The sequence below is a fragment of the Lytechinus pictus genome, chromosome 15 (genome assembly GCF_037042905.1).
Source record: "Lytechinus pictus isolate F3 Inbred chromosome 15, Lp3.0, whole genome shotgun sequence".
NCBI classification, from domain to species: Eukaryota; Metazoa; Echinodermata; class Echinoidea; order Temnopleuroida; family Toxopneustidae; genus Lytechinus; species Lytechinus pictus.
The window spans coordinates 23,741,038-23,767,846 of NC_087259.1; the positions used below are offsets into that span (position 1 = coordinate 23,741,038).

The 26,809-nt window shown below is 36.1% G+C and overlaps 1 protein-coding gene across 6 annotated transcripts in view; it reads left to right on the forward strand.

Moving 5' to 3' along the window:
• The first annotated feature begins 3,258 nt into the window (after positions 1–3,258).
• The window catches only part of LOC129277941 (multivesicular body subunit 12B-like), a 31,296-nt gene continuing 7,745 nt past the window's right edge, over positions 3,259–26,809 (forward strand). Inside the window, exons 1-7 of one of the 6 annotated variants that reach the window (XM_064110765.1) lie at positions 3,262–3,337; positions 11,845–11,925; positions 14,004–14,105; positions 15,085–15,181; positions 16,140–16,272; positions 21,919–22,050; positions 24,330–24,350. In XM_064110765.1, the coding sequence (XP_063966835.1) occupies positions 11,854–11,925; positions 14,004–14,105; positions 15,085–15,181; positions 16,140–16,272; positions 21,919–22,050; positions 24,330–24,350 (557 nt within the window). In that variant the 5' untranslated portion in view covers positions 3,262–3,337; positions 11,845–11,853. Of the gene's footprint in view, positions 3,343–11,844; positions 11,926–14,003; positions 14,106–15,084; positions 15,182–16,139; positions 16,273–21,918; positions 22,051–24,329; positions 24,351–26,809 lie in introns of all 6 variants that reach the window. The other 5 variants (XM_064110764.1, XM_064110767.1, XM_064110769.1 and 2 more) reach the window with 5 other exon arrangements.

A 26,809-nucleotide genomic window follows, 5' to 3' on the forward strand; every position in this document is an offset into this window, starting at 1 on the left:
GGCGCACGCGCACCGGGCCGAGATGACGTGATCGAGGGGCCGGGGCATAACGCATGATGGGGGCGGCACAATTGTAAACCCCCCCCCCCTCCCTCATAAGAACTGTTGCCTTCTCCTTGATCCCTTCTCTTCAGAAATTTTGAAGAGAAGAAAGGAAGGAAAAATGGAGCCAATATAGGCCCATATGCATATGCCCTGGTTTAATACGGTGTGCAATTAAATGCACGTACGCCTCGGCCCACTTCAAAATCATGGGGCCGCTACCGACCCCTTCCCTCAGGTGGCCTTATATTGCGCAGCAAATACATTCCTTTTTTTCTGGGAAACGTTTTATTTCGGCCTAGATATGGCTATATATGAGAAAATAATTTACCCCATTTTTTAAAATTTCTTTTCCCTTTCTCTTTTTTTTTCTTGGTAGTGGATCGAACATATCGTTTTTTTTTTTTTTTTTTTTTTTTTTGGGGGGGGGGGGGGGCTAGCTGACCCTAAAGGCCCCGCCCCCCTCAATACAAAATAAATCAATGATTTTACTTATAGGGAATTTAATTACTAAATCGCAATTCTTTCCTTTGAATACCAACGTCTACCAATTAAATATCAAACATACAGTTTGATGATTGCAGCTTTCTTAATTCACCCCAATTAAAGATAAAAATGTTTCTGTGTTCTGTTCATATAAATTTCATACATTTATATTCACGCTCGACGTGACGTACGTCACAGAATATGGTGATTTGCATAAAAAGAGAAAATATAAAAGATATAGGTCATATATACTGTACATCTCTATCAAGCAAGTGTAAAATATGCTGAACATTTCATGTAAAATAAAAAAAATAATGACCCCAAATTCCTTTTATTTTACAAAACAGTGCACAACATAGGTGAATGAGATCCTGGAGATATGATGATGTGATGTGCACACTCACTTTTTTTGCAAATTTGACAGGCAGCTCTTCACGAAATAATATGTTGCAACAAAAGCGATTCCACACGCACAAGAATAAGAATTAAACTTTTAATATTTCAATCTCATCATATAAATAATTTCATACATGGAAAAACAAAAATCGTGAGTGATCGATCGAGTATTATTCCGGTGAAACAGTTCTCGGCATGTCTTCATGAATATTCATAAGGTGGGCTGATGATTTCATATCCCCACTTTCACTATCCCCATCATAAAGGAGAAACATCATTTAAACATTTATGAAAAAATGAAACAATTATGATTTCATGCAATAACATAAGAAATGGGGAAAGTGCGTGGATGTGACATCATCACATTAGGAAATGTCTTATTCAAAGTTATCAATTAACACCCCAATTTCGAATTCCTAACCCGATCACAAACGGCCCATCCCTCCTTTGCAAGAATGGTAATCCTGGCAAACACACACTCGCCCAGACGTAAGCCCCCCCCCCCCCCCTCCAGGAGAAGTGACCCTCATTGCCTGGTAGCACTGGCAGGGAGAGGGAAGAGAGACATATGCAATAGTCCTGAACTACTTTTGTTTTACTTATTCTAGTTTCGCCAATTGTGGGTCATTTTGCATCGTTCAAACTTCCATTTTGATCTTCATCTAAATTTCGAATCGTTTTTGGATATGCCAATGTCCTTAAACAAATAGAATACAAATTAATTATTCCTAGATTTTGTCAGCCAGGAAGCTAGGAAGCTCTTAAAATTATTACGTAAGATGGACAGCTGCAATCGATCCAACTTCACCCGCCGCTGGTCATCTTTGGTTGCTGCGTGTTATCACTCTTATTAGCTGTACGTACCTCCCCAGTTTAAACGAGAGAAATGAAACTCTCCCAAAAACTGAAAGTGGTGTGGTAAATTGGGTTCCTGTTTTATAAGCTGCATGGTGGGGTATATTTTAAACGGAAGAAACACGTCATGAGCCCACCTAATGAATATTCATGAAGACTTGCCTAGAACGCCTGTTCCACCGGAATAATGCAAATCTTTAAAATTTGATAACTTCGTTATTATTTTGTTATTCGATTTTGATGAAATTTTCAGCATTTTGCTTTGTGAATTTTACGCTATTTATTAGATATATTTATATCTTTAGCCTGGAGTATCCCTTTAAAACGTCATCGGGTATTTGCATGTAAATTTTGTGAAAAAAATCATGACTTACTTTAATTCATGATGAAATTTTAGCGTTATGCTTGTTTTATTTTCCCCCTATTTATTCAAATAAACTTTTTTTTTTTTTTTTGGGGGGGGGGGGGTGAGAACCTGTGAGAAACGTCATCACTGAAGCTCAATTTCTATTGACATGCACAAACAGAACATATATGAAATTGCCAGTCAACCAGCTCAGTTTTAGCATGGATCCATGCATGGTTTTAGGAAGAGCGCCAGCTTATTACTTTCCTTACTTTCTCTGTCAAATTAGACCTAGGGCCATGGGGTGGTATTCTGAGATCCATTTTATCTCAGATAAAATAAAATATTTTATCTCCGTTAAAATCAGTGAGATAAAATACCCTTAAAATCTCTCCGAATTGGTATTCTGAGAACAATTTTATCTTCATTTTATCTCTGTAAGACACACCTATTTTTTAATCAATATCCAATTAGAAACGCGCTTTTATAGCTCTCTCATATCGCTCAACCAATGGAAATCCATTCCGCTAGGAGGTGTGGCGAAGGGAGTGAGATTGCGTCAATTTATTGACTTCAATACGCTTGCACTATACGCTTGCGCGTCTTTACAGAGATTTCTTTTTAACAAAAATGGCAATACTCTCATCTTTTTTTCGAAGTCTATATCGCATCTTTTCAAGCATCATTTCAAAGACAATATTAGTCAAGAATAGTCTTATGAAATGCTTCCTGATTGTACAGGAATATTTTCAAGGTGTTGTTCTCAATGAATATATAATTTTTCTTAATTTTCATGCCAACATTTGGAGTTAATTCACTTAAAAATATTGACGAAATCAACGTCGCGGAGATAAAATAGCCCCTACCCTCTTTTAAGTTTATTTTATTTTTTCTTCAAAGTAACTTGGGCGCAAGCACATCACCCGCGTTGCAATGGCCAGATACGCGATGGGTATGTCTACGCAGCCACTGCTAGCTCTGTTGCGTATCATCATAGATACGCAAGATAAAATTTATACGCAAGATAAAATTGTAAATCTAATCTGAGAGATAAAATGTCATCTCAGAATACCAATTTCATTTTAAGAGATAAAATAAAATATTTTAAAGATAAAATGACCTCAGAATACCGCCCCTGGTCTTTGACCTAGACTATACGATATGTACCGTCATTTCTAATTCTGGTACCTATATTCCTACTTTCGGAACGCGGTAAGGTCTGTTGAAATAAACTAACTTTACTGTTTTACTACTTGAATTGATAATGTGAATGTTACTAGGGTACTGAACAAGAAATCGACCAATGGCCCATAAACTTTTATTCTATATGACTCAGCTAGCTTTTTTGGTCGGGTCATTTTTCAGGTTCAGTCCCACTCGCGTGAAGCTGTGTAGGGGGCCTGTAGGGTATATTTGCGTCATCAATGTGTGGGTGTGTGCCCCGGTGCACTCTAGGCGACACCGCAATACTTACCCGTGTTAATAAAGTGGGACTCCGCTCACACGCGTTTGGGCCGCCCTAGCTTAGAACTAAGCACTAATATCACCTTAAAAACTAAGTCTACAACTTACAAGGTATGTATAATCTATTTACTACTTTAAATAATGTTTAATCGGTACTCACCGGTTCTTTTGATGTATTTTCTCAAGAATTCCCAACGATTTGTCTCAAATCTCGCGACAAACCACGTCGCCATAGACAGCTGCATATTCTTTTTTATTTATAAATAAAGCGCCCCTTACGATAGTTGTTAACAACGCGGCCAAATCGTTACGTTTTTTGCACTGTGTCCAAGGCTTTTTTATTTTGTTTGATTTTTTATTTTTTAATAAATATTTTGTTCAATAGCGATTTTTACGTCAAATATTAAAATTATATCACAATATATTTTTTAATTGTAGAAATATAGGGCCTATATAACATTATGCAATAATTTATTCTATATATATTTTATAATAAAATTTATAATTGTTGCGGTCTTTAAAAAAGGATAGTCGATCGATCAGGTGATGACCACACGTATCACGTGATCTGAAAATCAGCTTCATACTGCTTTGATCGCACTCGACGGTGACCGGACTGACTGCCAAAAAAAGATCGAAAAAGGACTCAAATGTAAGTTTCCCTTTATTTTATTAAATTCAAATTAGGAATAGGAATATATTTAATGGGCAATCTTTTAATAAATGATAAACAAACGAGGACAAAACTCATATTTTGGGAGTAATATCATACTTGGGTGCAGGAAACAGTACGGTTAGAAGTTCCAACCTGTTTTTAATGCATTGTCGCCTATGAGGTCCATACATGCTAATGTTTGGACCTCATTGGTACTAGGAGTGCCCCGGTGTGTGTATAGTGATATTTGACGGCCTTGTAATTACCGAACGTGCTCATCATATTGATACCATCAGTATCATAGTCATATGCGTCAGAAAATAATTTCACATGCTCAAAACTTTGTAACACCTTTCCAAAGGCAAAGCAAATGAAACTAAGTACCGGTACATGAAGTAAGGCCAAGGGAACATTGAATAGAATTGTCAAAAAGTAAACAACACTCAATAGACTAGACAGGAATAACCGTCGTTTCTGGGGATTTATTCAACAATTTCTGACATTTTACTGTAATCCCTATTCACCTAGCCAGGCGGCTTCTTGAGAGTAAAAATCATTTACTAACGTAGGCTTACTCAATGAAGCCAGGGAGTCCTTCCTATTCATCAGCGTGTACCGCAAAAAACCCTGAAACTTTCGCCCCCGAGATTTCTACTTTCCTTCTAAAACATCTAGCCATAAATCATGTACATGGGATAAAACTTCATTTCCGACATTTCTACGCTCTCGTCCGTAACGTTGGGGAAGTACAATAAGAAACGAGATGGCGGCGTAAACATCGGGCAAGTCTCTTCCGTCTTTTCACAATATTTTTTCATTTTTTTGATGAATTCCTGTTTAAAAATAACAACGAGAGCGTAGAAATGTCGGAAATGAAGTTTTATCCCATGTACATGATTTAGAGCTAGATCTTTTAGATGGAAAGTAGAAATCTCGGGGGTAAAAGTTTAAGGTTTTGGGGTCCTTCGTGTAGGTGAATAGGAAGGACTCCCTGGCTTCATTGAGAGTAAGCCTACGTTAGTAAATGATTTTTACTCTCAAGAAGCCGCCTGGCTACATTCACCGACGGTAGTGTGTTAGTGCGAGCCTGCATGTGTAATCTGGTCGGCAATTCGGAGGACGGGTTTTGTCCAGATTTTAATTTCTTTTAGATTATAAATGACATTATATTATCTTGAACGCGAAGGCCCACTATTTTCGTTAGACTCTAATCTTTCTTTTGATACTAAGTAAGTTCTATAAAATATCAAAAATATACGTTACCGATGAGTTATTCCCCGGGTTATTCCTTATTTTTTAAATTTTCTGCCGGAGAGGAAAAAATGGCAGCCGTCAACGAGTTGTGCTTTTATCAAGGCTTTCCGATTAAATTTTCGATATCCTGGCCAATCAATGCGAGCGACAGGTTCCGAACGCACGCACATCTACAAGCGCAAAGCAGCGGCACAAATCGCGATATATAGCGACTGGTAAATACGTCTGTAAGGATGATGACGTCATCAAAGATGGCAACTTACGTTGACCAACGAAAGGATCGAAGATGACGATGTTTCGCTCATCATTTGAAAGGAATTAGCGGTAACTGCGGTCTTAGGTACGATATTTCTGAATTTAAATTTTTTTTTCATAAATATGGATGTGATTTCTTTTTCATAATGTGACATTTTATGTACAAAAAAACGATCGGAAAATCAGGTTTCCGCCGAATGTTAGATCTAACGTTTCTGCTAATATGTTCTCTGTACGTACGGGCCTCCAAGCTCTTCAGTCTATGTATTGGTGAGTGAGCCAACGCAGTTCAGCAGAACAACCAAAATACAGAGACTGAAGCTTTTGGTCTAACAACAGACCAGTCGAATAGAACACCTTTTCAAAGAAAGACTTTAGATATTCTTAAAATCATGAAATATGCCTCAATTTAATGGTTAAAAATAGCTCATCAGTGATTTTGTTGTTTTTTCAACTTTTCCCGTAGAAAGAAAACGTTCGGCAATACTAACATACCTTGTAACATACCTTGTTGTGGGCGTAAAGTTTTACCTATAAAACTTGTTTGCCCCTCTCCTCCGTCCAATTTCTTGAAGTCAGTAAAGTGGAAGATAGACTGGTACTGGTTATATGGCGATGTGTGGTTTCAGCAGGTAAAGGTGTTAATGAAAGCATGTGCAAGTTAGTGCTGCAAGTCAGGCGCCATGTTCGGGTTCGGTTCGGTTCGGCAAGGTTCGGCAAAAATTTGCCGAACATTGGTTCGGTTCGGGGTTCGGTAATGATATGATAGACTGATAAAGCTATAGTTCATTCAGGTATACGTAGCGTACCGGTAGACAATTTGTACTTGATTGACTGCATGTGCTCGCGTGTCCTCTGTCACATTAAACCATTTTATCTCTATCTTGTTGACATGAAACTATGAAAGTTATAGCGCTCAACGAATCAACTGTTATCTCGAATTTGATTATCTGATGACAGATTTATTGGGTAATTCACAGTTCTAAAATGGCGACTCTTCCTAGTCGTCCATACCTGGACCACACTTTGGATACTTGCCAAATTACCGGTAACTACGCCGCGCTCGCACTCGTACCAGCTAGGCCAGCGCATGCAGTCCCCTTGTAGCGGGACTCTGAGCTCATGAATATTTATATATACAGTCCGGCCAAACGTGATTGGCCATTGCATCACATACGAGGCGGCCAGCGCCAGTGCACTGAACTGTAGGCATTGTAGGGCCAGGGGCGTGTCGAAGAAAGTGTGCTTATGTAATGCGCCTTTCGCTAATTGGCTCGATGGGTGAACTAAACTACCAATCGCATGTGGCTGATTGTCGCATCGGTACATACAGTCACGTGCTTTGTCTGCTCGCGAAATTAACTCAGCTCACCGATATTGAAGGGCAATTACCGAGATTTCTATGATTTCATTGGTCAGATTTCATTCGACCATGATACAGACCAAGTGGGATGCAAAGTTTTACGACTGTAATGGGACAGGGGGAGTAGAATGATCATCGAATTGTTTATGGTTAATTTGAGAAGTTGATAAGAAAGGGAAAAAAGTAAAGATTGGGGGTCATTTTCCCCCAAGAGATGAATGTTTCCGCATGGCTTTATCTTCATTCAACTTTTCAACGAGGGGAAGGAGATCTTGCTATATGCTATACCGTAATCATTCATGAGTGTTTGATTTTTATTTTCATCTGATTGTTAATAATAAAAAATATAACTTCACCTCATCTCATTTCTATATTATTTGTTTTGCGTCTCTCTTTTCCATCTCTAACAGTCACTCATTTTATTTCCCACTTTCATTGGATCTCTCGTTTTCAAAACTCTTTAGGGGGCCTACTTCTCTCTAAAATCATGAAAACTAGACAGTAGCGAGCCGACACCTCAATAATAATGTCAATCACTTCAATCAGATCTTTATTCTCCGCCGCAACAATACACAAGTTACGATCTTAAATCACATCGTATCGTAATTCGTAATATTAATGGTACTTCATCTTTCACTTTCAGTTTATTGAGCTCGTTCATTCAAAATACTTTGAAGATTTTCAAACAAGAATCTTGTTCGCCACCTAAAAACAACAATATTTAACAAATGAACACTCATACAGTTTTGGTTTTCTTTACCATGCTTCGGCGATTCGGCCACAGAGCGAGAGATGATGAAAGCCAGTAAAATGATTATAGCGCAAGCTCGCGCAACATCATTCATCGGATCTCCTTTCTTAATCAGGGCCGTAAAAACCACAATGTCAACATGAAAATGAAAACAAAATCTAGTAACCGCAAAATAAGAGCATACTTCCAACATACAGTTGCAAAGAAGATTAAATAGAGAATGCGCAAATATAATGATTAGAAAGGGTGAAAACTTATAAATTTATTAGCCGAAAGCCGTTTGTTTATTTTTTTGCCGAACTTCCGAACCAAGTCTTAGTGTTCGGTTCGGTTCTGTTCGGTTCGGAAGTGCCATGTTCGGCGAACTACCGTTCGGTTCGGCGGTTCGGCTGCAGCACTAGTGCAAGTAATAGATTGGTCAGAGTTAAACTTCCTTTTTGAGCTCCCAAGTTTTCTCTAGATTTGACTTGAAAGAGTTTATGGAAGTGCTCTTCACTACTTGATTTGGCAAGTTATTCAACTCAGATACTACTCGATGTGAGAAAGAATTTTGTCTTTTTCAAGTATTTGCTCTGGGTTTCTCTATCTTATATATATGTCCTCTAGTTCTTGAGTCTTCAGTGAATTTGAAGAATTTTGAAGTCTCAACATCGTCGGTCCCTTGAATTATTCGGAACACTTGGATAAGATCTGCTCTGTGACGTCTGTAGGATAATGAAGGTAACTTTAATTGAGCCAACCTTTCCGGGTAACTCTTGACATGTAAACTCGTAACTGCTTTTGTAGCTCTTCTTTGGACTCTCGAGTTTTGCCTGATCCTTCTTTAAGCATGGATGCCAAATCTGTGAACAATACTCCAAAGCAGGTCAAACTATGGACTTATAAAGTAGCTTGAAGCTCTTAGGTTCAAGGAATGAGAAAGATCTCTTGATGATCCCCATCTTCTTATTTCCTGCCTTTGCTATCTGATCTATGTGCTGAGAAAAACTTAGCTGATCGTCGAAAATGACTCCCAGGTCCTTTTCAATGTGGCTCACTTCGATGGTTGGGCCATCCAAACTTAACTTACAGTCATAGTGCAGCTTCTTTCTGCCATAGTGAAGGACTTTACACTTTCCTGTATTGAAGGGAAGGTGTCATAAGATTGCCCAACTTTGAATCCTCAGTAAATCAGCTTGAAGGATTTCTCAGTCTTGATAGTTGTTAACTTCAGCAAATAATTTTGTATCGTCAGCAAATAACTTAATAACACTTGCTTGAGAAGCTACATGTAGGACATCTGGCAAATCATTTATGAAAATCAGAAATAGCTCCGGACCGATAACACTCCCTTGGGGAATTCCACTACTGACTCTAACTGAATTTGAGAAAACTCCATTAACAACCACCCGTTGCTCTCTGTCCTTTAAGAAGGATCTGATCCAGTTCAAGACACTACCTCTGATTCCATATGAATGAAGCTTAAGCAGAAGTCTTCGATGGGGGACGCTATCAAATGCTTTTTTGTAGTCTAAATAGATACAGTCAGTTGATTTTCCTTTATCCAAATCCTTTGTCCATTCCTCAATAACTTCCAGAAGTTGAGTAGCACATGATTTGCCTTTTCTGAATCCATGTTGCTGTGAGCTATACAGCTGGTTTGTAACCATACAGGGTGATTAAAAATATTTTCACGAATAATCTGTTCCTAACTTTGCCAATAACTTTGCCAATTGTACTTGTTAAACTCACTTGTCTATAATTGTTGGGTTTACGTTAATCTCCTCTTATGAATAATGAAGTTTCATTCGCCATCTTCCATGCTACAGGAACAGAACCACTTCTCAAGGATTCATTGAAGAGATTGGCAAGAGGTTGGGCTAATTCATCTGCAAGTTCTTTCAATATTTGATTTGGGATCTCATCCGGCCCTGGAGATTTAGTTTTGTCCAGCATCAATAATCTTTCCAAAACCATATTTCTTGTAATGACAATCTCATTAAGTGTAGAGTCAAAGGGTCTATCAGGAAATGAAGGAAGATTACTGGTATCTTCTTGCGTAAATATTGATGCAAAAAAGTCATTTAACACCTCAGCTTTATCAAAGTCATCATCCACAGATGTGCCGTCTGGCCGAGTCAACTCTCCAAGACAGGATTTGGATTTTGTCTTATTTTGTACATATTGCCAAAAACTTTTTGGATTTGTTTTGACCTCTGATGCCAGTTTATTTTCAAAGTTCTTTTTAGCCTGCTTGATAGTACTTGTAGCTTTATTTCTGGCTTTGTTGTAATCCAATCTATTAGAGATAGATCTATTCTTCTGATAACGATTCCATGTTTTGTGTTTCTCTTGAATTGCCTCACTTGCTTTCCTATCCAACCATGCAGACCTTCAACGTGATGGTTTGATCTTAGGAACAAAAAGATCTGTCACTTCTCTCAAAGCCTGTACTATCTGTGCATATCTTGTGTTTACATCAGAGTTAGATGGTAGAGCAAAACTGTTGTTTTCCTTTTTCATTTCCTCATATTTGCCACAAAAGTGGCAATACTGTACAATGGCTTTTTCAAGTGACAAAAATATTTCACTTACGAAGAGGGGTCTGATTGGAAGCTGATATCGTAAAAAAGAAAAACTATTTCGGCAAAATTTTTACAAAATATTTTGTAGGTATTTGTGTATATAAAAGTGGTGAAAGTTTGGTGAATTTTATGAAAATAATGTGTTTAATATGATTGAATTCATGAAAAGTGTTTGGTAATATGATCCACTACCATACATGTACATTTAACATTAGATCTAATTGAGTTCTGTCAAAGCATGTATTAATCAAGGAAAGAGTTCCTTATGTACCCCCCTGTGTACCCACAACAAAAAACAAATAGATTGTTGAGACTTCTGGTGTATTGTATTCACTTCCGGTTTCTTTATTGAAACTTTGTTTTGTTCTGAAACTTAACCTTAACATTTTTCGGACTCAAAGTCGAATTCCCCTCGTAACTGCAGCCGAGATCTCTTTCCCTGGCACTAATAATGAGATTATGCGAGAGAATGCTGATACATGTAGCTGAAGTGGTTTTTAGCAATTATGAGCCGATAGTTTGACTAGTCTTGGCTTTCAGACCACTACTGACTAAATCAATCGAGTCGTGAAATGAGAAAAATATGAAAATACAAAAAATCAAATGAATTCTAATTAATTTATGGTATAATGGGGGTCTGGTGTAATTTGGAAGCCTTCTTTTTTTTTGTCTTTGGATTACACTAATTATATGAATTCAATATCATCAGATCATCCTCTATTTTGTTCTAATTTCTTAAGGCCACCGCACACCTTACGACTGTTTGCGATCCGATTTTGGAACAAATCGCATTTTGCTCATTTTCTGAAAATGTGAATGGAACATGTCATTTTATTTGAGGTTAAATTAATTGAAAGAATACTAATATAACCATTTTGTAAGATTGTAAGCCTTTATTTTGGAGTAAAGGCCAAATTAGTTTCAAATCATAGCCAATCGTAAGACTGCTATGACGTCATTACGACTAGATATTAAATTTGCTTTTATTCTAAGAATGAAGATAGCATAGCCACAGATTTGAAAATAGGGATTCGTACGATGATTTCGAACATTACACAGTAAGATATTCCAAGTCTCAATATTAGCATCACATTCTACTATGTTTTATTCCAAAATTGAGTCGCAGACCAATCGCAAGGTGTGCGTTCGCCTTTACATTTTGTACTAGAAACTGATGAAACTTCGCTTGTTAAAAATTGATTGTCCGGATACACAACAACGGGGTATAAATAATAATTTCTACGAATATGGAAGAAGTATTAGAAGTGTGCTTCAAAATTCCAGTTTAGACTAGGGTTAAACCTAGATTAAATTATTAGAGTATCACCCATTAAGTTTAAGCAGCTTTGTTTTTTATTAATTTTCTTTTAAATGTAACATTAGTTTGTGTTTATGGAATTTACTTTATTTCAGTTTGGAAGAATGGCTGAGTATCCTATAACAGGCCTATGCGTTGTAGCTGACAAGAACAGATGCCCTGATGGATATACTGTGGTATGTATTTAGGATTTGTTCTCCTTTTCAGATTATCTAAAATACCACATCCATTTGGTCTGTTTAATATCTATACGGCCTGATTGCTGTACTTTGGTGTACACATTTGGTCTTATCTAAAACCCACTGGCCGTATTCTGAAGTCAGGTTTAACTTAGACCACGGTCTAACTCTGCGCTAAAATTATGGAAAGCCAAACATCTCAAAATTTATGTTAACTGTGCTCTTTCAGAATTCTCTAAATGGTGAAGACAATTATCTTATTTATCCTCCCCAGACAGTTAAGAATGATTTGAAAGTCAAATGAGCTGATACTATGAAACACTTTTGTTGGAGATTATGTCACAATTGGCTATCCATAGTCAAAATAAAATTTAGACCAGAGTTAAATTAAACCCGCATTCAGAATATAGTCATTTAGTATAATTCTAAATCTATTTCCCAGATGCGAAGAGTCTGATTTCCACTTTGTTTACTGATTATTTTGTTTGAAATTAAATTTTTTTTTCAAAGCCTGATAATTGGAGTTAACTATTCTTAAAATACTCAGCAAGACGCCGTTTCATAAAGTTAAGAGCGACTTTAAGAACGACTGGTGATCCTTTCTTGTGGTAAATGGTATCATAAATTGGCGAAGGTTTAGCACGTAAGAAAGGATCACCAGTCATTCTTAAAGTTGCTCTTAACATACAAACAGCTTTATGATACAGCCCCCTGGTATTATGAACCTTACATTGATGTGTTTAGTAGTTTATGAGCTTTCTCTTGGTATATGATTTGTCAGTTTTACTTTTGAGTCCATTCTTAGTCTTTAAAAAGTGAAAATTTTCAAGTAGAAGTGCATTTCACAACACAATGCAAGTTGTGTTACACTTCAACACAGGTATTAAGACAATTCATGTGACTAGATAAAAAAAGGATATTCTGTTATATTTCTCTTTTAAAATAATTTTCACGGTAATGATCCTATTATCCTCTTTTCTGTATAAAGAGTCCAAATCTTGCAACATATAGCAAAGATCTACACATTTCAGTTGGAGTGCGAGTTCTCCAGATTAACTGAAGTCGAGATCTTGAAATTCAAGAAGAAATTAAATCCGGTGCTGAAGCACTCAGCATTCAAGATACAATTATATTTCCTTGAAATTTGATATGAGCAGTCATTCATGTGTTACAGTTTATGAAAGATAAATTGTTAGTTATGGGTTATGTACAAGTGTTTGTAATCAGTCACTAAATGCCATCGACCAATCAAGATTATTGCCGCTTCATATTTTGCTCAAAACTCTAACAATGAACCAATGAGAATCTATCTTTCAAAGTTGCAATCCATTTCAGACCTTTATGATACAGGGCCCTGTTCATTAGATTGAATTATTGAGGAAGCTGTAGATCTCAAAGCGATTGAGAAATGATAATTCATTCATTCATATGCATTTATTTCGTTCATAGATTAAAAACAACATTCACAAACATATTGATATAGAAATACATCATATACAAGAAGTAGAAATAATGTATGAAACAAGGAGACAGCTTATAGAAGACAGAGAAGCCTTATTGGTGCTGCCACCAAGATTAGGACATGACACACATTTCTCTACCTGAAAATTTTTGTAAATGCTACATGTATAATTGTATATCCTGTCAAAAGACAAGTCAGAACAGCGGTTTATTGAATTTATACCATCACAAAATCAAAAGAACTGCAATATTAAGGCGCACTGGGGCCTACGAAAATGGAGAACTTTATAGGCCTATACAAGAAAAAATTTGCCTTTATTTTAATGTAGTAAAATTCAGAGAAATAAGACCAATCTAACAAGCTAAGAATACTAATAACATCACAATTAGAAAAAAAGACTAAGAGTGTATTTTTAAAAATACCCAAAGAAAAGAGAATTACGTAAGTTTACATTTCTACTGTTTTGCAATTTTTCTGAGACAAAATTTACAGTTTGACCAAAATTATGCTCCACAGTGATTGTTAAATATCAATAAATATCTAGGTCCAACCACAATTGTCATATATGAATCACATTGACATGAATATGGTTCTCATATTGACTCAATTTCAGATTGAAACCACAACAGACAACCAAGATGCAGATTTATGGAAAGATAAACTGCTTAGGAAAAAGACCACAAGATACATGTGTTACACCAAGAATCTAACACCGGTAAGTTTTGTTTCTTTTATATGTATCACACTTCTGCTGCAGACATCTTCTTTTTTTTTTATAAATGACAATAAACTTAGTAATTTTTGTCAGTCCAGGAACATTGTACTCACACGCGTAGCTCCTTTAATTTGGTGTATGCTTACATGTACCCAGAAAGAAAGAAGAAGAAAAAGTGATGTTCCAAATACAATAAACCTTATCAGCACTGGGATTAAAATCCCTATTAAGTACATTAAAAAAATCAATATATCTCCAGTATATACATTTCAGCTGTTAAATAAAAAGTAAGTTTGTATTACATATGGACAGGGATAGAATTGATTTAAGTCAATGAATCGTGCATGGACTTAAGTCACTTCTATCCCTGTCCCTATTTAGTACAAACATACATGATGTAAAGTATGTATTTCCCTTACCACCTGTAAACTTAATCCAAACTTGGTAATCTAAGTAATCCTTTTTGTTTGAAAAGATGAAAATGTTGAACACTAAATCAGGAAAGTTTGATAGAAATTGGACCAGCAAAATTAAAGCTATTGCTGTTGAAAAAAAATCACTAAAGATTATACTGATCTCAAATTGGCAATTTGGTGAACAAAGTGGTAGGGACTAATTTCCCAATTGGTTGTTTATTTTGATTAATTTGGTTTTGCCCTGTGTATGCATACCTTTCCCCTTTGGCAGACTGGCAGGAATCAAAATGTAACACAGAAACTGTGTCAATATGCCCTCATAAACAAAATATATCATTCCAAGTAAATTTTTCAAAAAAATGATGGCATTTAGTCATTTTGTGTATTAGAGAAAGTTGAAGGGTTTCCAAATCCAACATTAAAAACAACATTATCAATGTGCCATTTTGAAATACCACCTTTTCCTTGTTTTTCATCTCATTTTCTTCCAGCTTTCCTCTCTTTCAAATATGGATAAATCCTCATTTTTTAATGCCTTGTTTATTATATTTGTTATTTCACAGTCAGTAGGAGATAACGTGGTAGTTGATGTTATGGTGATCAAGGAGAATGAATCAATCCCGGCAGGATACTCATGTATAGGAACTACCCATGATTCAGGTATGTAAGCCTATCCAACCCCCCTCCCTTCCTCCCCCCCCCCCAAAAAAAAAAAAATCAAATGAAATCCACAAATTCTCAGGGAAGACTATCACTTAAATACATTGATTAAGTCAAACTTTAGAAAGTACATTGCTTGGGATGTGGGATAATCATATTCAGGTAAAATTCAGTCATTTGGATTATGTTTGCCAGTCCAACAACCCACCCTTACCCACCCCCCCCCCTCCCATTCAAATTAAATCCTCAACCATTCAGGGAAAGTATCAATCACTTTGATAATTGGATTAAGTCAAACTTTAACTAAAAATATCTTGCTTGGCTGAGAAATTCCCTTGTATGTAACCCATACTTTATGTAAGTAAGATTAATTCAATCCAAATTTCCCACTGCAATCCATTTCGATGTCACATCACCGTTGAAAAAGTATGTATAATCAAAGTAATATGTTGTATTTATATAAATTTGTTTTTAAGAATGATTTGTGGCCTCCCTCACTGTAATCTTATTTTTATATTTATGTTCCTTTATACATCTCTCCTGATATTGATTTTCTCAAAATTCCACTTTTCTTTTTCCCTCCATTAAGATTTTCCCTCTTTTTTTTTCTCTCCTGTTCCCCTTCCATCTTTCTTCCGCTATCTCTTCTCTTTTTTTTTTTAAATCTCACTCTGCCCCCTTATCTTTCTCTGTCTATGTCTGTCTCTCTCTGTCTCCTTGTCTCGTGTTAGGTTGTTATATGTCTGTCTGCCTCTTTCAATGTTCCCCTTTCTGTATCTGTGTCTTTCTTTTTCTTTCTTTCTGTTTTTGTCTCTATGTCTATCTGTCAGTCTGTCTTTCTGTTTGTTTGTCTCTGTTTTTTTCTCTCTCTCTCTCTTTCCTTTTCCCTTTCTTGTTGATTCCTCTCTGTCAGTTATAAAGTAAAAATATTCTTCCTCTTTTATCTTACCTGGCACAGATGAACCGGTCCTTAAGAAAAGATTACTCGTCATTCAGCTGTTTAACAGGAAAGCAACCGAGAAAGCCATAACCGAGATTTATCTCACTTCATCTAAGACAAAGAATAAACCTGTTGAGGTTTCTCCGAGAGGGTATGTCTACTATTATTACAGTCGTGAAAACATGATCATCTACATTTGCCACTCTCCACCCAGGTGTGGTAAATGGGAATACAGTGGCCCGTATTCTGAAGTCGGGTTTAACTTAAACTTAGGTTAAAAGTTGTGGTTTAAGTATGGATAGCCGATTGTTACATAAGTCTCTAACAGTAGAAATGTAATATTTTAGCTCATTTGGCTCATAAATCATTCATAATTGTGTAGGACGTATAAATAAATGATTGTCTTCACCATCGATGAATCAGGAAAGAGCACAGTAAACATAAGAAACATACAACTTAATAAAAATTCTGACACTTTTTGCTTCCCATAATATTAGCACAGAGTTAGACCGTGGTCTAAGTTAAACCTGACTTTAGAATACGGGCCACAAGGACAGGATTTCTTGATCTTTCGAGCACTCGATCAGTGTAGCCGTGCTAAAGCTGTGCTAAAATATTTGGCAGTGCTCAAAAATGTTATTTAAGCGCTATTAGTCTGGTCTGTTAGCGGAATTATGTGGACACGGTGGACAAAAGCATAATTTTTTCTCCAGACCTTTGTTTATGTATAAGAATTAAAAATGGGGTATGCTCCAAAAAATCTGGCTGCAGGAACAGTGAAAAAATGGGTGAAAGAGTCAGAATTTATGAGTTTAGATTGGTCTGATATATAGACTAGCGCTAGTGCAAAACTCAATAGCAGTGCATTATTTTGCATTGATTTAGTTCTTGAATTCAGACCCTTTTTTAACATATGTTCTGTTTGTCCTTGCATCTCAAATGCACCAAATATCTGAATGCAGATGCTAAACAAGCCAAAGGGTGGCGGTGGAGGGGGTTGAATGTTGGTGTGTATGTACATATTTTGGTCTTGGGGTAAAGATGTGCAAGACACATTTTTGAATGTGTTGGAAATTGTGTTGCCATGGTAACAGTGTATTATGGCAAAAATGAGGTAAACATTTTACAGTTAGAACTACTTCCTCTGTTTTTAACCGATTCTCATGAAATTTGGCACACACATTGGTCTTGAGGTGAAGATGTCTAAGACACATTTTTGTGTGTCTTTCAGAAATCTTGTTGCCATGGTAACAATGTATCATACGGTGAAAATTGGGAAAAAAAACTTACAATTCAAACTGCTTCATCAGTTTTCAATCATTGCTCATGAAATTCGGCACACACATTGGTATTAAAGTAAAGATGTATAAGGCACTTTTTGTGTGTGTTTCAGAAATTGTGTTGCCATGGTAACATGTTATATGGAAAAGTTTAGGTAAAAATGTTGCAATTTGAACTACTTCATCAGTTTTGAACCAATTCTCATGAAATTTGGCTCACACATTTGCCTTGGGGTAAAGATGTGCAAGAACCATTTTTCTGTGCATTTGTCAGAGAGTGCATTGCCATGGTAACCACATATGATAGCCAGAAATGTAGGAAAACTCATTGTGGATCAAACTACTTCCCCTGTTTTTAGTCAGTGCTCATAAAAGTTGGAAGAAATATTTATCTTGGGGTAAAGATTCATATTAAATTCCAAATGTCTTCTCTGCATTAAAATGCTCACGCCAGAGTGTGGGGGTATAAATCACCTTCATTAATATTTCTAGGTTTTGGGGGGAGGGGCGGGATTGGTCCGTAAAATCTGACATCAAAATAAAGAAGGTTAAAGGCAGTGGCCATTAGGAACATAAAAATGATAAACATTCTTAAAATAAGCATCCCCTCAAAGGCATAGGCTGGGGGTACACTGGGTGAATGTGAAACATTTCGCTGAGGCAGAGGAGTTCCAACACTGGCAAGCAAAACGAAATGTGTACCCCTTCTACTTTCAACAGCTGATTTTCCAAACCTTAGTTCCACCTCCCCAAGATGTGCACCCCTCCCCATACCACTTTTAGTTCTACCTCCCCATGCTTAAACCAGTCTACGCCTTTGCCCCTCAGGGGTGTTTGCATTTTTAAAGCGAGACATTAAAAATATATCAGCCCCCTATTTTTTTTTTTGGGGGGGGGTCTTTAGAAAATGACCTCAAAAAAGTAAAAGTTAAAGAATTATGACTGGGAACTTAACCCCCCCCCCCCGAAAAAATAGGGGGCTGATATATTTTTGAGCAGAAAAATGCCCCCCCCCCCCTTAAAAGGTAAGAAGAGTCCTTTGCACTTCAGACCATTCATTTGAAGTTTAATGCATTATGATTTGATACAAAATTGTTTGCGGTACCCAATTAATAATTGTTTATTTATATTCTCATACTTAGTCTTTTATTCATATTCCGTTCCTACTCTTTCTTTTTAACTTTATCACATCACTCTTGATTTTGAGCTTCACCATACCATCTCCTTTTGTTTCCTCCTTTACTCTCTCTCCAAGTATATTTTTTCTGACATATTTTAAAGTGTACCTTTTATCATGAAACTAATTATAGAAATACAAATACATTCAAAAATCTCTGCACTTGTTTTAGAAATTCACTTGCAAATCCATGACTCAATAACATACCATATCAAAAATATCCATATGTGCACAATAGATTTTAGCCTTCTATTTTCTTTCATTTAATTTTTTCAGTATATTTCTGTGACAGCCCCTGCTTTATCCTACATCTCCCATTGTCAAAAAAATGAATATTATGTTTCAGTAGCAAAATTGTTGGATGCAAACTCTGACTGTCATAAAAAATGCAAATAATTTTCCATTGGAGTAAAGACAAACTTATTCACTGTTCATTGAGCAAATGATGACTTTTATTTCTCTACATATACTTATATTCTAGTCATATCCCTTTCAGATGGTGGTAACTGCAGGAGTGGGAAAACTCAGTGATAAAACTAAAATTTTCACAGAGGATTTTTGGAAAATAACTAAATCCATTTTTGTCAAGCAACAGTTATTCCATTCTGAATGCTGCAACCTTGTTAATATGAATTTGATGCACCTTTACCAAAATATAATATCATGACAGTAATTTCTTCAATTCTTTAAACTAGACATTAAATATTGTTAATAGTATTATTCAGGACAGAGTGTAGCCAAAATGGAGTTTAAAAGATTATGAAAAAAAATGAATGTCATGTTATTATATTTCGGTGTAGGTGTGAGTATTCTAAATGGAATAATTGTTGCTAGATAATAATGAATTAAAATAGCTAAGAAAAATGTACTTAGAGAGGGAGACAAAGAGGGGGAGAAAGGAAACAAAACAAGAACGTATGGTAAAGATCAAAAGTACAAAAAGTGATGTAAGAATGTCAGAGTAGGAACTGAAATGAACAAAGACTGAGCAGAAGAAGATGAATAAAACATTGATTAATTGGGCACCGAAAACGATCTTTTATCAAAGCAGAATGTTTTAGGCTTTAAATTAATACGCTGAAGTGTAAAGGATTTTTCTCCCCCCCCCTTTTTTTTTTTTTGGGGGGGGTTAAGTTCCTAGTAATAATTTCCTTTTACTCTTTATGTGGCAATTTTCTAAAGCCCCCCCCCAAAAAAAAAAATGGAAGGGGTGCTTTTTTAAAAGAGCGTATAAGTTCATAATGGTCATGGCCTTTAACCTTCTATATTTTTATGTTGTCAGTTTTTAAGGACCTCCTCCGCCCCCCCCCCCCCAAAAAAAAAAGAACCTATAAATATTATTGAAAGTGATTAATACCCTGCGCTATGTCGTTAAAGGGGAATCTAACCCAAATAAACACTTGTTTTTAGAGGAAAAGGAAAAATCAGACAAGTTTATAGGTCAAAGTTTGAACTATATCGGACAAACCATAAGAAATTTGTGAATATATAAAAGTTGTAAACTTTGGTAATCACTATACCCATGAAGACTTCAAATTGGCCGCATATGTGATGTCATAGTGATGTAAGGCAAGGACCACTCTTCCATGTACTGGAATAATTAATTGGCTAAAATGTCTTTTTCAAAAGTTTTACTTCAAATTATATCTTTCTTTCATGAGGACATAAAACAATATACTACCGGGTTTATATTACGGCCCCAATGGAATAGGGATTTAGGAGAAAACCAAAAATCCTGATAATTAAGTACAAGCCCTATGGGAAAGTTGTCCTTGCGGCCTCGCCCCTTGTCATAATTTACTTACCCAGTTGCCAATTTGAAATCTGCATACTAGCAGTCTTAGGGATCTTAATTTTAAAGCAGCCATAAATTTTGCTTGTCCGATTTCTTTCAAACTTTCACCATTCTTATTTTTCTCCTTTTCCACACAACATGTTATGACCAAGGCTGGATTCCCCTTTAACACTGAATATGAATCTTTACCCAAAATGAATATGTGTGTCAAATTTATGAGTACAGGCTGAAAACTGAGAAGTAGATTGATCCACGATGAGTTTTCCTGCATTTCTAGCTATCATATGTGGTTACCCTGGCAATGCACTCTCTGACAAATGAAAAAAAAAAAGGTTCTTGCACATCTTTACCCCAAGGGCAATGTGTGAGCCGTATTTCATGAAAATTGTTTCAAAACTGATGAAGTAGTTCAAATTGCAAGGTTTTTACCTAAATCTTGCCATATAATATGTTGTTACCATGGCAACACAATTTCTGAAACACACAAAAAGTGCCTTGTACATTTTTACTTAAATACCAATGTGTGTGCCGAATTTCATGTGAATTGATTGAAAACTGATGAAGCAGTTTGAATTGTAATTTTTTTCCCAATTTTCACCATATAATATGTTGTTACCATGGCAACGAGATTTCTGAAAGACCCACAAAAATGTGTCTTAGACATCTTCACCTCAAGACCAATGTGTGTGCCGAATTTCATTAGAATCGGATGAAAACAGAGGAAGTAGTTCTAACTGCAAGATTTTTACCTTATTTTTGCCATAATACACTGTTACCATGGCAACACCATTTCCAACACATGCAAAAATGTGTTTTGCATATCTTTACCCCAAGACCAAAATATGTACATACATACTTACATCCAACCCCCTCCACCGCCACCCTTCAGCTTGTTTAGCATCTGCATTCAGATATTTGGTGCATTGAGATTTGAGGACAAACAGAACATATGTTAAAAAAGGGTCTGAATTCAAGAACTAAATCAATGCAAAATAATGCACTGCAATTGAGTTTTGCACTAGCGCTAGTCTATATATCAGACCAATCTAAACTCATAAATTCTGACTCTTTCACCCATTTTTTCTCTGTTCCTGCAGCCAGATTTTTCGGAGCATACCCAATTTTTAATTCTTATACATAAACAAAGGTCTGGAGAAAAAATCATGCTTTTGTCCACCGTGTCCACAAGTAGGGTGTTTTTTACGCTAACAGACCGGACTATATGTAGAGTACCATATTGTGCCATCATCAAATTTCTCTGTGTGCATTTCAGTGCTTTTGATAGAATATTGTGGTGGAGCATTATGAAAAACCTCTTTTGTGTTCTCTTCTATAGTAATTACATTGCATGATGATCAAGGGGTACGGCCAATTTGTTGTAACAATTTTGAGGGAACTGACCGTAGTATTAATATGTGACAATAAAATTATTGTGTGTGCAATTAGCTTATTACAAATACGCAATATTCACTGGATATTTTTCTCATATATATGCAAGATTTTCATGAATATCTTTATTAACTTCAAGATATAATTTTCATACAGGGATATCAATGGTATCAACCTGTTTCTACGGTTGGGCCCGGTGATGCAGCTTATACCCAAGGAAGCGGTGCGGAAGGCACCAGTGCCAGCACCTAGACAAAATCTTCCCCTTCCTCCTCAAAGTTCCACCGAGTGAGTATCTCTATTAAACTAAGGTGGATTCAAATCCACTCCTGATAAAGGGGTAACAGTTTGTGCTTTGGCCTAAGGACTTTCAATACAGAGCTCTAAAAGTCATACAAAATAAATATACAATGTATTATCACCCGTATCAGACATCTGAGCTGGTTATTTACAAAACCGTATTTCCCTGTATTTTATTATTATCAGGAAGGGATAGGTATATTGTTTGTATTTTCCTCGGTCTCAATGCGCGTGTTGACTTTGCATGCAGAGACGACGCAAAATATACCTTTGTATTTTCCCTGGTCTCACATCCGGGCCTTTGAGGATGCGAATGAAGTGATACGCTTCATAATGTTTCGCGCACCAACGATCTACGTCATAATAAAGACAACGCTGGATCTGGGCGCTTGCAAGTACGCCATAATGGTAAAGTTCAGAGCCTAGACACTGATATTATCATGACACAACAGAACTCTATTCTTAAAAGATATCACTGTTATCATGATTTTTGTCTCGCCTGCATAGCAGAGCGAGACTATAGGCACCGCTTTTCCGACGGCGGCGGCGGCGGCGTCAACATCAAATCTTAACCTAAGGTTAAGTTTTTGAAATGACATCATAACTTAAAAAGTATATGGACCTAATTCATGAAACTTGGACATAAGGTTAATCAAGTATTACTGAACATCCTGCCTGAGTTTCAGATCACATGACTAAGGTCAAAGGTCATTTAGGGTCAATGAACTTAGACCATGTTGGGAGAATTATTTTCAAAATCTTAACCGAAGGTTAAGTTTTTGAAATGACATCATAACTTAAAAAGTATATGGACCTAGTTCATGACACTTGGGCATAAGGTTAATCAAGTATTAGTGAACATCCTGCACGAGTTTCAGGTCACATGACCACATGACCAAGGTCAAAGGTCATTTAGGGTCAATGAACTTTGGTCAAGTTGGGAGTATTTTTTGAATTACTATCATAACTTTGAAAATTTACGGATCTAGTTTATGAAACTTGGACATAAGGTTAATCAAGTATTAGTGAACATCCTTCTTGAGTTTCAGGTCACATGACCAAGGTCAAAGGTCATTTAGGGTCAATGAACTTTGGCCAAGTTGGGGGTATTTGTTGAATTACCTTCATAACTTTGAAAAGTTATGGATCTAGTTCATGAAACTTGGACATTAGGTTAATCAAGTACCACTGAATATTCTGTGCGAGTTTCAGGTCACATGACCATGGTCAATGGTAATTTAAGGTCAATGAACTGTGGCCGTGTTGGGGGTCTTTGTTAAATTACCATCCTAACTCTGAAGTTTATGGATCTATTTCATAAAACTAGGGATATAAGAGTAATCAAGTATCACTGAACATCCCCTGTGAGTTTCAGGTCACAAAACCAAGGTCAAAGGTCAGTTAAGGTAGATAAACGTAGGCCATGTTGGGGTAATTGTTGAATTGCCATCATAACTTTGAAAGTTTATGGATAGAGTGAATGAAATGTGGACATGGGTGTAGTTGACAAGTCTTAAGTCACCGTTCAAATGTCATAGATCTATGGTCAATGAACGTGGTATTATGTCATTATATGAATGGTGTTTTTGTGAATGATTATTTTATAGTAGATTTCAAAGTTAGCACTGCTGCTATATTAAATCGCGTAATGCAGGCGAGACTGCCAGATGCGTTCCACTTGCTCTAGATATCTGATTTGGATGATAATAAAAATATTGACTGCCTTTCTTTCGGGGAACATCAAATATATTGCTCTTAAAAGACCCATATTGCCCTCGTCTAAAGACTCGGGCCAATATGATTCTTTTGCTGGCAATATATTTGATGTTCCCCTCAAGACCAGTCAATATTATATAAATATTAGCGTAATGCTGAAAATCCCATCAAAATCGGTTCTTTATTAAGAAAGTTATGACATTTTTAAGGTTTCACTCATTTTCACCTAATTGTAACGCACAACACTAGTAACATGCAAATGAGAGAGTGGATGATGTCACTCAATCACTATTTCAGTTGTATTTTATTTCTGAAATATTTCAATTGTTGCAAATTTGACAATAAGGAAGCTCTTTATTGAATCAAAATAGACACCAATGGCTATTCTAAATATTCAGGAAGAATCAAACCATGTTTCACATCTTATTGAGGAAAAATCAAAATATTTAATTGGAATTGGTAATGGCATTATGGATAGACCATGTATTCAATATTCAAATATTCAATTTGATAATAATGATTATTACTATTTCTTTCCAAAGTTTTCACAGATCGTATGATAATACTTATGGGTATGTACATGTGTAAGCATGATGTCTGTGTGTTCATTGTATAGACATGAAATAAGAGATTTACGATGGAGGCTTAATAGTCTTGTATGCATGTTATTACGGTTTAGTTTCATTTGGTCCAATGCCAATTTGTCCAATTGCCAACTCGTCTACTATCATTTGGTCTACCATCAGTTCGTCCAATATCCACATGGTCTAATTGCTATTTTGTCCATTCACCATTTCATCTAATAACCAGTTGGTCTAATAGTCATTTAGTCCATATACCATTTGGTCTAATTAGACTAAGTGTTAATTCGGCAAAATGAATGAAAATAAAACAAATATTAGACCAACTGGTTATGAGACGAAATGGTCGTAGATGAACTGGTGATTAGACTAAGTGATGATTGGACGAAATGATTATTGGACCAAATGGTTGTCAGACGAAATATTGATGGACGGAATAGCATTAGACTAAATGAAGGTAGACCATGTGGTGAGTGGACGAGTTGGCTATTTACCGTTATATCAGGGTCCTGTTTCATAAAGACTTGTAATAATGATAAATGTATGATTTCTATAACAAGTTTATCTTCAGCTAATCAAGTTAAACAATTTCAGTAGCTTTAACCTATTTTACAAGTTTTATGAAATGGGCCCTTCGTACGTACGTATGTTACACTTCATGTATACATACTGAACTTGGGCTAAAATTGATTGGTTATTTGCAGTGGCTTTTGATGTGACCATTCTTATCCCTGTCTCAATAGCACCACACGATATGTATGCACCACCCCTCCCCCCTGCCCAGATAGTAGATTTTGAAAATTGGGCGGGAAGGGGGGAGGGGTTGTGAGGGGGAGAGGACAACACAATAACACAATTTATGAAGCCAAAATGATACTATTTTTATTCAAGTGAAGTCCACTCCAGAATAATGTTGACTTGAATCAACAGAGAAAAATCAAACAAGAATAATGCTGAAAATTTCATCAAAATCGGATGTAAAATAAGAATGTTATGACAATTTAAAGTTTCGCTTGTTTTTCGCTAAACAGTTTTATGCATAATTCATTGACATGCAAATGAGAAAGTCGATGATGTCCCTCACTGACTATTTCTTTTGTTTTTTATTGTTTGAAGATTACAATATTTCCATTTTTACAGATTTGACAATAATGACCAACTTAACTGAACCATAGAATGTTAACACAATAGTAATTCCACATGTTCAGTGAGGAATAAAACTTTTTTATACAGGACAATGAGGAGAAAATTAGCATATTTCATATAATAAAATGCAAAAGAAATAGTGAGTGACCGACATCATCAGTCCCCTCATTTGCATACCAGCCAGGATATGCACAGAGATGCCAACCGTTACGGATTCGCCGTATTTGTTCCGATTTTATTCCTCCAATTACGGTGTTACGGCAACAATAAAAAGGTTACGGAAAAAACAACTACAATACATGTGTATTGTGTATTGCTTTGCTGTGCATGTGTATGTTTGCGTGTATTGTGTATGATTGTGCATGTATATGCGTGTATTGTGTATACATGTATCGTGCATGCAGCGTGTGTGTGGCCAACGGTAAACCAACGGGAGTTTCTCTACTATAATTTATAAACGCGCGCACTGCCTACTACGTTTCACAAAACAGTTATATGCATAATGCATATAACTGTTTTGTGAAATGAAGCAAAACTTAAAAATGTCATAACTTATTTTACATCCGAGTTTGATGAAATTTTCAGTGTTTTGCTTGTTGGATTTTTCTCTTTTTATTCAAAACAACTTTTTGTTGGGGTGGACTTGTCCTTTAATACAATGCTCCAGTTGGAAGACTAACGCAGTTAGGTATCAATCACTGTGGGGCTTTGCTTTCACAGCTGTAGGCCACGAATAAACGAAACAAAATATGCATCATCTGGGCCATCCCATCATTGAGACAACATTTTTCCCCAAACAGATGTTTGCTCTTCAAGTTTGGTCATTTGTGTTTGAAATTCACATCAATTTTAATTTTATAATGGAAATGTGTTTCATACTAACCAAAGGTTGAGATTAAATATCTACGGGAATTAATACACTTTAGAAACTAATTTGAACTTTGTTGTATGGACAAAATATATGTTATGTTTTCTTTTATGGAAAACATCAAATATTTACAAATGTAAAACCAATGTATGCACTGGTGTGATACATGTAGTAACTTTTCCAGAAGATACAATCTTGCCATCATCTGCAATTTGAAGCTGACATAGAATTTACCCTGACCACAAGGCTTGCAGTAACGCAAATTTTGATTGCAGTGATCTCAGTATTTCAAATTCAAAATAAAATGATTTTACTTTTTCTAACTTTTATATTTGATGCAAAATTTGATTTGAGTTAAGTTGGGTCGTAGTCAGATTGCATGGTGTGCGGCAGGGTAAAAACATCCAGGGTCCTGTAACACAAAGGTTAGCGATTG